We start from the raw sequence: 12,259 nt of genomic DNA, 5'->3' as shown, positions 1-12,259 counted from the left end.
AATGACACCAAAGGGCATTTGTCATCCTTCTGTGTGCACACTCCAGGAGCCTTCAGCTGCAATCAGCTGCTGAGATGAAGGTACCTGCAGGAAATGCAGCTGCTGTGTGTCTGACAATGGCAGCAGGAGGAACTCAGTGATGGAGCTGCTGTTGGACATCTGCTGCCTGGGCATGGATCAGCTGTTCCAAGAGGAGAAGACACTGCACAAGTCAAAGCATAATTCCTGGAGACAATTCCATGAGCATGTCCCAGAAATCCCCTCAGAATGACTCCTTTTTCTCTGGAGGAGCTTTGTGCACTCTCAGCCTCACCCCCTTGCAGCCATCCCGGCAGAAGGCAGCACTCATGTCCTCTGACTCCGATGGTGCAGATGGGAAGCTCTGCTCTGGAGCATCTCCTCCTCCTCCTCCTGTGCAGCAGAGAGATCCCAGAGGCTGTGGGATGTGGCAGCTTTACCAGCTCCAGGAACTGCAGATCCCTTCTACTGCAGCAGGGACTCTCCACGGCCAGGGCTGGGAATGTTTCTCTTCTTTCAGCTCTCAGTCATGCTCCCAATCCTGGCCACCTCGAAGCTCTCTTTGCCTTCCTCATCTCCCTGACATCCCCTGACAGTGCCCTCTGCCCTGCTGTGCTGTGCAGAGGAGCTGTTCCTGGCCAGAGCTGTCTCTTTTCTGTGCTGCCTGCTTGCCAGCAGCTGCCTCTGCCCCAGAAGCCTGCCCCAGCTCAGCAGCAGAAGACCAGCCCAAGGCATTCTAAGGACCCCTCTAGAGAATTTGGTGCTGAGTTCATGAACCTCAGACACTGAGAAGCTGAAGAAACCTCTGCAGAATTCAAAGTCAGAGTCCAACTCTGAAGTTGCTTGGAGTCTTAATGGGTCCCAGGGAAGGACACTGCAGAAGTGTCCCCAGTGCCTGCTTAGAGCAACAGGAGGCAGTGGATGCAAGGGAAGCATCCCTGGAGGCACTGAAGCACCTGCAGGGGCTGGACAGAGCAGAGAGCTGGAGGCAGAGCTGACAGCTCAGGACAGCAGCTAAAGGTGGCTCTGATACTGAGCAAACCTGGAGGGCTTTCATGAGTGCAAAGGGCCAAGCCCTGACCCCCAGCCACTGGCAAAGGAGATCCTGTGCCTCACCTGTGCCTCTGGCCTCTGGTAGAGGCAATGGGGAGTGAGGGTGAGCAGTGAGCAGGGCAGGACATTCTGTGACACTCTGTGGCCTCCCCAAGAAGGAGCAAGCAGGAAAGCAACTGCAGAGCCTCAGCAGAAGCTTCTGCTGGCAGCATCTCTGCGTCAGACCCAGCTTGTGCTGAGCAGATGCTGCAGAGTCTGTTCCTTGGCAGCAGCCTGGGGCAGGCTCTGCTCTGCTTTGCTTGCCCAGAGACAACTCCTGCTGGAGAGTGATGAAATGTTCCCTTGCAAAGCATTGTGAGCAGATGCTTCTCAGAACCAAAACCTCTCCAAGTAGCTGCCGAGCTCTTGGCAAGCAGCAGAGGCGAAGTTGTGGCTCAGCAGGGTTTGAATGAGCCCCATGGAGTGTTTGGGGCTGAGTCCATGCTCCTCAGGTGCTGCCAGCAGCCTGAACAAGCCTCTGCAGCAGTACAAATCAGAAGCAAGCCCCAAGGTGCCTTGAAGCATTGATTGGCCCCACTGAGGGTCGTTACTGACAAAGCCTCCCAGGGACTTCTTAGAGCAGCTCATTGAGGCTGTGAGTGCAGGAGACAAAGGCAGAGTGCAGGGCAGAAACCCTTGGGCTTGGTTTATGGAGCAGAAAGGCCATGCCCTGTGTGATGGTTTGGGTGTTCTCCACACCCCACCTTTAGCAATCACCCAGACTAGACTCAGCCAGCTCTGGGAATATAGATGAAGGTATTTATTTACAGCTGGCACAATGTACAAGCAGATATTTACAGTATATACAGTTATAGACAGAAATAGACAAGGTAAAATGTAATACAGCAACACAACTCCCCTCCCAGCAACCTGAGTCTCCAGGAGGGGATCTCAACCACCCCCTTCACCTTTCCCTTACCCCTCTCAACCCTAACCTAGTCCCAAGAAAGAATGGAGGTTCGTCCAGAGGGTTAGAAAGCAAAGCGGAGGGCCTGTAGGCCCAAAAATAGGCTTATTCATGCCTTGCCCTGCCAGGACATGTTTTTCTGTGTAAACCAGGGGTATCACAGTATCACAGTATCAACAAGGTTGGAAGAGACCTCACAGATCATCAAGTCCAACCCTTTACCACAGAGCTCAAGGCCAGACCATGGCACCAAGTGCCACATCCAACCTTGCCTTGAACTGCCCCAGGGACGGCGACTCCACCACCTCCCCGGGCAGCCCATTCCAGTGCCCAATGACTCTCTCAGTGAAGAACTTTCTCCTCACCTCCAGCCTAAATCTCCCCTGGTGCAGCCTGAGGCTGTGTCCTCTTGTTCTGGTGCTGGCCACCTGAGAGAAGAGAGCAACCTCCCCCTGGCCACAACCACCCCTCAGGTAGTTGTAGACAGCAATAAGGTCACCCCTGAGCCTCCTCTTCTCCAGGCTAAACAATCCCAGCTCCCTCAGCCTCTCCTCATAGGGCTTGTGCTCAAGGCCTCTCACCAGCCTCATCACCCTTCTCTGGATGCGCTCAAGCATCTCAATGTCCTTCCTAAAATGGGGGGCCCAGAACTGAACACAGGACTCAAGGTGTAGTCTAACCAGTGCAGAGTACAGGGGCAGAATGACCTCCCTGCTCCTGCTGGCCACACCATTCCTGATGTAGGCCAGGATGCCACTGGCTCTCTTGGCCACCTGGGCACACTGCTGGCTCATGTTCAGGTGGGTATCAATCAGCACCCCCAGATCCCTCTCTGTCTGGCTGCTCTCTAGCCACTCCGACCCCAGCCTGTATCTCTGCATGGGGTTGTTGTGGCCAAAGTGCAGCACCCTGCACTTGGAGCTATTGAACCCCATCCCATTGGACTCTGCCCATCTGTGCAGGCGGTCAAGGTCCTGCTGCAGAGCCCTTTTGCACTCCAACCCAGCCACACCTGCCCCCAGCTTAGTGTCACCTGCACACTTGCTGATGACTGACTCGATGCCCTCATCCAGATCATCAATGAAGATGTTAAAGAGGATGGGGCCCAGCACTGATCCCTGAGGGACACCACTAGTGACAGCTACCAGCTGGATGTGGCACCATTCACCACCAGTCTCTGGGCTCGTCCCTCCAGCCAGTTCCTAACCCAGCACAGAATGTTGCCATCCAAGCCATGGGCTGACAGCTTAGCCAGCAGGTTGCTGTGGGGGACAATGTCAAAGGCCTTGGTGAAGTCCAGATTGTTGTGGAGGCAGGAATTAACGTGTGGCCGAGTCGGGAATTTTATACAAAAATAGTTATTTTATTTTCCTAAAAACCTACCCCCAAAACTATATATACAAAGATTAATTTAGTTTAATTAGCAGATTCAGTCACATGAGAATTATCTATAGGGATACCATCGATAATCTGACTATTTTGGAAGTCAGAAGTTGGAAAAGGCTTTAGCTATTAATTAATAGCATTTTCTTACTAATAAAGTTGAGCCAAAATAACTCACGGTCAGGCTGACTTCCTCGTGGTCTGTCTCTCTCTCTCTTGTTCCCTTTTCAGTGGCTGCAGGTGGACCATTAAGAATCGTTAGGCTTACAAAGGGTGTCAATAGGTGAAGCAGTCTTTGAAGATCTCTCTGCATCCAAGGCGAGGCGAGAGAGGTGGGGGAGCACGAAGGTTCAGGCAGTAACTAACTCCAAGCAGGGACGAACTCCAAGGCGGGAACCCCCAAAGGCGGGAAGCCTCCTAATATTTATACCCTCTCTAGACAAAGGGCAGAGTTACCACACCTTAGGCACAAAAGCGCACAGCCAATCCCATCCCAATTCCAGTGCGGGCACTGCACAGGGCACTCCTCGTGCGGGCAGGACCCCTTTGCTCACCCCCTTCATGCCTGCAGGGAGCCAGGCGGCTTTCCCTCTCCCCCAAACTCACAGCAGCAGAGGAATTTAGGGGTATACAGGAATCCAGGACACAGATGGACCACATCCACAGGCCTCCCCACATCCACCAAGCGGGTCACCTGATCATAGAAGAAGATCAGGTTGGAGAGGAAGGATCTGCCCTTCCTAAATCCATGTTGGCTGGACCTGAGCCCTTTGCCATCCCTCAGGTGCGCTGTTATCGCCCCTAGGATAACCTGCTCCATCAGTTTCCCTGGCACTGAGGTCAGGCAGATGGGTCTATAGTTCCCAGGTTCCTCCATCCGACCCGACTTGTGGATGGGTATCACATTGGCCATTTTCCAGTCTCCCGGGGCCTCTCCGGTGGGCCAGGACTGCTGGAAAATGATGGAGAGCAGCTTGGCCAGCTCATCTGCCAGCTCTCTCAGCACCCTAGCTGAGCACAAAGGGGGACAACAGACCTGGTGCCACGGAGTCTGGCCTGCCTAGGGTCTGTGTTGTATAAGGTGTTTGTAAACAGGCTGTGTAAGCCCCGCACACCCAGCTCCTGCTTCCCTGGTGTCAGCCAATGTGATCACCATATTTGGAAAGTCCAGGCAAGTGCCTTTTGTCTATTATAGTAAGGTTTGGCTGACTGCCAACCTGATTGGTCATTCTAGTGGCCAAGGGACCATTAATCTTGGTCCACAGTCAATAAATAGAGGTGCTCAGACCCCCAGCTCGGACTTCTCCTGCATAGCTCAGACTCCGTACATGGATTGCCTGCTTGTGTACTGAGATGCAGAGCTCACTTAAGCCTGCCTGTATATATGTGGAGCTCAAAGTCTCCCAGTAGCCCTGCACACCTTGCATGCTGCTGCCCATCCTTGCCTGGTAAGCGCCACTGCCGCTGAGTTACCAGGAGGCAGACTCTGGATTGTCTTCACATGAGCGGCCTGCCAGCCACGTGAGAACTGTGCTGAGACAGCACAGCATCCTTCTCCTGCACCTGATGTCCTGCCTAAGAATCCCTGGACAGAGCATCCAGAAGAAGCCAGCAGCACAAGGGCAGAGATTGCATCCTTCGCCAGGAGAACTAGGTCAGAGACTGCCATTTCCCCACAAGCTGAGAAGATTCATCCTTTCCCCTTAGTCGGGAGGATTCCAGACTCAAAGTCCATGGGCAGAGATCCCCTGAAGTTTGGACACTGGCACAGGCTGTGACGTAGCCCTGGAGGGTGATTATTGATTAATAAGAGTTGTGAGTAAAAGCTTTAATGCCTCTGTAATATCTGTGGTCTCTGCCACACAGCAGAATCAGTTTCCAGCCCACTCTGCTGGGCAAATAGCAAATAGAGCCCAAACGGTATTTGCCATGGGGGAAACTCCTCTCTCTGTTCATGGTTTGAATGTTTGCTGGTTATGAACAAGTCACTGCAGATATTTATCCCAGAATGTTATCATAACCCTGTAGAACATTTCAATATTAACATACAGGGGTTGGGGGTGGCAGAGTCCAGAACATTGAGTTTAATATATATCTGGTTTATAGAACATTATCTCACCCCAATTGATTTCTCCCCTCCGTGACTATGTCATAGAGAGGGCTCTGTGACATCATCAGGACTGCTGAGTGATGCCAGAGAAGCGATTATGTATCTATATGACAGGACTCTATAACCAACTAGAAGGGATTCTGTGATGTCATGTATTAACACGTCGGTGGAGCACCTGGGTACAATGACTCTTTGGTCACCAATATGGTTAGATGGTCATAATCCACTTTATTTCGTGATGCAGAGACTTATATGCATTCTAGCAAGAGGCGTGCTCCACCAAGATTGGTTACACATAGAGGGTACAGGGTTACATGTAAGGCATGGATAGGTCAGTATACCATAACAATCTGAGGGTCAGCCTCTGGGGGCTGGCTAAACTCTGCCCACCTGCAGCTGCGCTCCACCCCCTGCAGCTGCATGTGGGGGGTGCTACCCAGTGCCTGGTATCTTAACTCCAAAGATGGGCTCAAGGACGGTCCCAGCACGGGTTGCTCATGTTTATCATTTCTGTGTCCTCTGCTAGCAAGAATCTTTCCAACAATTCCCTCTCTTTCATTTGAGCAACCTGAGCTTGATCTTCAACTTTACATAGGCTGTTCAACACAGGGGTGAATGATACAGCTACAAATCAACAGTGCTAATATCGGAAAGAGAATAAACCTGTTAGAGCTTTCGTTAGCAGCATTAGTTTGGCAAACTAACAACCCAAGCTTAGATAACAATCCCAAAAGCTATTTCTGCAAGTGACAGTAAGTCATTTGTTCAGAAACCCAAAAGTGCAGACAAACATCACAGTCACAGGAGAGTGCAGGTGTGCCATGTCTTCGCTGGCTCTGTGTGGCAGTTGATGTTGTAGATTCGCAGGTGTATCAGCTGTCCAATATTCCTCCTCAGACTCCCACAGTTCTGGATTCACTCTGTAGTTCTCAGAAATCTTGATGTTCTCATCACACTCCTTAGCTATGAGCTGCGTCTGACTATTGTGCATAAGAACTAACAATTTCTAAATATGATACAAAGATATGCCCCAGATGTTGCTTTCAGGCTATTCTATTAGGCCTTTTCCCCACAATCCTTTATCTGCTTTTAGAATTTAAGGCAGTGTTTCTCATCTTTTTGCAGGGCCCTTGCAAAGAGATAACAAGCACATCGCCATCTGTGCCAATTGAGTGGGCATTGGCCTTTACAAGAGGTGCTATCAAATCTCGTGAAAATGCCCAAATTCATGAACCATGATCCAAACCTTATGATCCATACACACACTATCATCATGTCAGTGCTCCTTTCAAGTCCTTTCACAATTCTGCCATCTGAGCAAGGCTTCTGCTCACATTAGGGAAAACAGGCTGGTCATAATCAGGCTGGTCTCCATGAAGGCCTGTGAAGATAAACGATCAAACACAAGCAAATACAAGAACAAATGCAGACATATTCATTGCCCAGGCCAACAGATCCACTGGCCTGGTCTGTATGACGGAATTATAGAAATTTCAAAAAAGAAAAAAATTTCCTTCTGCTATCCTACTTTCCTCTAATCCCATTTTCTCCTTTTTTTTATTGTGATCCCAGTGATGCCCAGATATACAGAAAAAAAAAAAAAAAACAAGAAAAAACATCCCATGATATCCCTATATCCTAAAATCCCAAATTGTTATATTACAAACCCTTGGCCTTATCTTACCATAAAAATCTATCAGCTGAAGGAAATTCGAGAAAAAGCAAATAAATTCAAGCAGATAATGCCATGGTATTCTCAGAATTATCACCAAACTCATCCCATTGCAATTAACAGCGTGTCAGGTAAACTCCTAAACTCCAAAATATGTTATCATCCAAAAAGGCTTTCAAAAATACAGGACTGTCTTTATCTGTTTGAACACATTTATTGGGGGAAAGAGCTGACTGGTGCTAGCTACCTTATCAGCTCTATGGTTCCCTTCTCCTAGTCCAGAATCTGGTTGGTGGATTGTAATGTGGATTGCACAGTGCTCATGCTCTCACTGAGAGAGGCCATGTCTGAGCTGTAGTAAAAATTGTGCTGGTCTTTCCTGTTTGGTGCTTTTAGCAATGAATCTTCAATCCTAGCGGTGACACCATAAGGTGATGATGTCATTGACTGTCGGGGTACGGAGGCTGGCGAGAGGCAAGATCGGGGTACTGACGACTCGAGACAGCAGCTTCTAGGCATCAGTACATCAGTACGATTTATTTAAGGCAATACAATGGCTTATATAGCCTCCAGAGGGGGTGTGCACAACCAGCCTGGGGCTGGCAGAAGTGAACAGTACAGATTGGCCCCAAGTTAAGTGTAAGGCAGAGATAGGTTACCTGTGGTAAACAACTTGTGAGTACCACCCAGGAGGTCAGCCACCTGGGGCAGTGCCTGCCTCAGGGGGCGGGCAAATCCCACCCCCTGGCAGCTGTGCATGGGTTGCTCACTGTTCTCAGCCTAGGCCCCTGGGAGCCTGTAAGGCTCCAAGGACACTTCCCATCACAGAGTCTGATGTTTACATTCCATAGATCGTTGCAGGAGAAAGCTTCCCACAATTGACCACTGTTATGTCATGTCTTTAGATGAGTGGGCAAGAATACCCACTCTATGATTTTCCACTCATTGTCAGTGGCACTAGGCATCTCACCTACCCTAGCAATTTCCCTCTCTTCTTTTTGCCACTGAGCAATGAGTACAAAAGGATGTTGCTGCCTATTGACACATAGTAGGGATTGATCCATAAGGCGACAGGTGGATACACCAGTCAGGAATTTATTGGCTATTGACTTGACTGCCAACTACTGTTGGGTGGTTAAGGAGATGCGCCTGTGCGCATTCATGCCCTGCAACAGAGGCAGCAATGGTGCTAAGTTCTCATTGGTTATTCTCAGTATCCTTTGAAGCTACTGAACATCATCCATAAACTTTTTGACATCTGGCAGTGTTGTCAAGGCCGTGTGTAAGTCAATTGTTTGAGATCTGATTGTGGCCTCAGTAATTTTCCAGCTCAAAACAGTTCCAAGAGCCCTTGCTGCTTCAGCAGAAACCTGCAAAAGAGATAAGGAAGGAGGGAGGAGGCAGGGGGGGAACGGGCCCCACGAGCTGCTCCGCAGGTGGAGGGGGGGGGAAGGGGGAAGGCTGGCAGTCTCAGCAGCAAATTTCACTGCTTTCCCTCATCCCTCCATCTCGTCCAGCCCCCAGGCTGTTGTTTCTTTCTTGTCTTCCCTCTCCCTGTATTAGAGCTACTCTGACAACTTCTAAACTTCTGTTTTTTCTCAGACACTCAAGACAGAGGCAGGAACACAAGAGAAAAAAAAGAAAAAAGGCAGGAGCTAAGCTGTGTGAGTTATTGAAATGCTAACCAGACCCTGTAGCTTTACAAATGCAAATTAACCTAACACTCCGAAACAACTCAGGCAGACCCATGGACCTTTCCCACTGATTTGTCTCCCATGCACCCATTCCCGGCACTCCCCTCAGTCCCCATAACACAAACACGCAGAGGAGCAAGGCAACAAGTCTGACTTTCTCCATCCCAGCTGAATTTAGCCCTCTAATTTCTGGAGATTCATCAGGAAGCTCTGTAGTCATGCATCTCGTCTGCAGGTGTGTTCTGCTGGGGGGGGGGGGGCGCTATGACAGTGTGGGGGATGGTGAAGAAGGGCGGATCTGGAGACTGCTCACCTAGCCGCAGGAAGTGGGGCGGGGTTCCAGTTTCTCTGGCATGGTCACTCTGCTGTCTCTTTTTTCTCTCTGCTCTTCTTCCCTCTGTCCCTTCAGTAGGTTCTTTTACCGCTTAAGAGCGAAAAGTCCCTGTCCTGCATTACACACATGCCCCACAGAGTGTGCCAGAATGTCCTGCCCTGCTCACTGCTCACCCTCACTCCCCACTGCCTCCAGCAGAGGCCAGAGGCACAGGTGAGGCACAGGATCTCCTTTGCCAGGGGCTGGGGGTCAGGGCTTGGCCCTTTGCACTCATGAAAGCCCTCCAGGTTTGCTCAGCATCAGAGCCACCTTTAGCTGCTGTCCTGAGCTGTCAGCTCTGCCTCCAGCTCTCTGCTCTGTCCAGCCCCTGCAGGTGCTTCAGTGCCTCCAGGGATGCTTCCCTTGCATCCACTGCCTCCTGCTGATCTAAGCAGGCCCTGGGAACACTTCTGCAGTGTCCCTCCCTGGGACCCATTAAGACTCCAAGAAACTTCAGAGTTGGACTCTGACTTTGAATTCTGCAGAGGTTTCTTCAGCTCCTCAGTCTCTGAGGTTCATGAACTCAGCAACAAAGCCACTAGAGGGGTCCTTAAAATACCTTGAGCTGGTCCTCTGCTGCTGAGCTGGGGCAGACTCCTGAACTGGAGTGAGCTGCTGGCAAGTAGGCAGCATTGCAGAGAGACAGCTCTGCCCAGGAGCATCTCCTCTGCTCAGCAGAACAGGGCAGAGAGTACTGGAGATGAGGAAGGCAGAGAGAGGTTCGAGGTGGCCAAGACTGGGAGGCTGACTAAGAGCTCACTGGAGGAGAGGTAACTGCAGTCCCTGACATGGTGCTTTTGTTGGTGCAGGGCACTGCAGCTGTAGTTCCTGAAGGCATCTCCATCTCAGCAGCTGACGTTCACCTGAAGGGCTCCTGCAGTGTGCACACAGAAGGATGACAAACGCCCTTCAGTGCCATCATGTAAGCAGCAGTGAGCAGAGCTGGGTAAGAAGGCTTCACACCAACTCCTCTGCCTTTCTGTCTTCCCTCCATTGTCTCTGGAGCACTGCAGTGCTGTTTCCTGCTTCTCCACCTATCCATGGGACTCTTGTTCTCTGGGACTGGGGTTTGGGTCACTTTCTCCTCTACCACTAGAGGCATCTTCATGGCAATTCTGTGTTCCTGCTGTATTTGATGCTGGATTAACTCTGCCATTGGTTGGTAGTGATGGGAATGAGTCCATCCCTTCCTCATGCAGCTCAAGGACCAGGATGAGCATGAGTGGAGTCTTGCCTAACATGTTGCTGTCTTTTCCTCTTTGGTCAGATCCCTGAGCCCAGAGACAGCAGATGTCTAACAGCAGCTCCATCAGCCACTTCCTCCTCCTGCCATTCCCAGGCACACAGCAGCTGCAGCTCCTGCACTTCTTCCTCTTCCTGGCCACCTACCTGGCTGCCCTCCTGGGCAACAGTCTCATCATCACCACCATTGCCTGGCACCACCACCTTCACACCCCCATGTACTTCTTCCTCCTCAACCTCGCCCTCCTGGATATAGGCTTCATCTCCACCACTCTGCCCAAGTCAATGTATAATTCCCTCTGGGACACCAGGAGCATTTCTTATGTAGGATGTGCTGCACAGATATTTCTGCTTCCCCTCTTTATTGCAGTGGAGTTTTCTCTCCTCACCATCATGGCCTATGACCGCTACGTTGCCATCTGCAGACCCCTGCACTATGGCACCCTCCTGGGCAGCAGAGCTTGTGCCCACATGGCAGCAGCTGCCTGGGCCTGTGGCTTTCTCAATGCTCTGCTGAACACAGCCAATACATTTTCCCTGCCTCTCTGCCAGGGCAATGCTGTGCACCAGTTCTTCTGTGAGATCCCCCAGATCCTCAAGCTCTCCTGCTCCACAGCCTACCTCAGGGAACTTTGGCTCATTGTGGTCAGTGGCTCTTTACTCTTTGTCTGCTTTGTTTTCATTCTTTTCTCCTATGTGCAGATCTTGAGGGCAGTGCTGAGGATGCCCTCTCAGCAGGGACGCCACAAAGCCTTTGCCACCTGCCTCCCTCACCTGGCTGTGTTCTCCTTGTTTGTTAGCGCCTCTTTTTTTGCCTACCTGAAGCCCCCTTCAGTTTCCTCCCCAATCCTGGATCTAATTGTGTCTTTTCTCTACTCAGTGGTGCCTCCAGCACTGAACCCTCTCATCTATGGCCTGAGAAACAAGGAAATCAAGGATTCCCTCAAGGCAATATTGCACTGCTCATTATTTCAGCATCAGTAAGGTAGCCAAGCACCCTGGAAGACTCCCAGGGTATCTCAGAGGAACAGTTGTTACAATATTAGTGGCAATGGAATAGCATTAAATGGGAACTGTATTAAATAATAGTAATCTTCCAACTTGCTGTCATTCAGCATTGCCTTTCTGACCTGCTTTCCCCTGGAGTCTTGGTGGTTAGCTCCAGGAGTGGCTCAGCCCCACAGAGCTTCTCTCTCACCACCACACCATGGGATGGGGACAAGAACTGGAAGCGTGAAAGTGAGACAAGCTGAGATAAAGGCAGCTGAATTGGTAAAGCCAAAGATGTGTGCAAAAGCAAAGCAAGGAAAGCCTTCGGTGCTCTCATGACAGGTAGGTGCTCAGCCACAGCCAGGGTCTGTCACACATGCTGGTAACTTGGAAGGCAAATGGCATCACTGCAAACATCCTCCCCTGGCTTTTTACTACTGTGCATGATGTCATGCAGTCTGCGATATCCCTCTAGTCAGTTGGGGTCAGCTGTCCCAGCTGTGACCCCTGCCAACTTCTTGCTAATGCCCACCCTGCTCACTGGTGAAGGGGTGTGAGGAGCAGAAATGGCCTTGACATTGTGTGAGGTCTGCTCAGTGGTAAGTAGAGCAGCTTCGTGTTACACTGTTCCCATCACAAGGTCAAAGCACAGCCCCACCCCAGCTGGAAGGAACTTTTCTGTGTCCCAGGTGAAAGCAGCACATGGAGATAGAGAACAGATTCTCACAAATAAAGAGACTTGAACTGGATGATCTCTGCAGCTCCCTTCCAACCCTAA

General features: G+C 50.7%; 1 protein-coding gene across 1 annotated transcript; it reads left to right on the top strand.

Annotated features, from left to right (window-relative positions):
- Positions 1–10,539: 10,539 nt before the first annotated feature.
- LOC135174389 (olfactory receptor 14A16-like) lies at positions 10,540–11,591 on the top strand. The gene has a single exon (XM_064141668.1). The coding sequence runs from the start codon at positions 10,540–10,542 to the stop codon at positions 11,473–11,475; it is 936 nt and encodes a 311-aa protein (XP_063997738.1). The 3' UTR covers positions 11,476–11,591.
- The last annotated feature ends 668 nt before the right edge of the window (positions 11,592–12,259 follow it).

Source organism: Pogoniulus pusillus, unplaced genomic scaffold, assembly GCF_015220805.1.
Source record: "Pogoniulus pusillus isolate bPogPus1 unplaced genomic scaffold, bPogPus1.pri scaffold_63_arrow_ctg1, whole genome shotgun sequence".
NCBI classification, from domain to species: domain Eukaryota; kingdom Metazoa; phylum Chordata; class Aves; order Piciformes; family Lybiidae; genus Pogoniulus; species Pogoniulus pusillus.
Note: the sequence above shows the minus strand (reverse complement) of the source record. Positions and strands in the feature narration are given on the sequence as shown.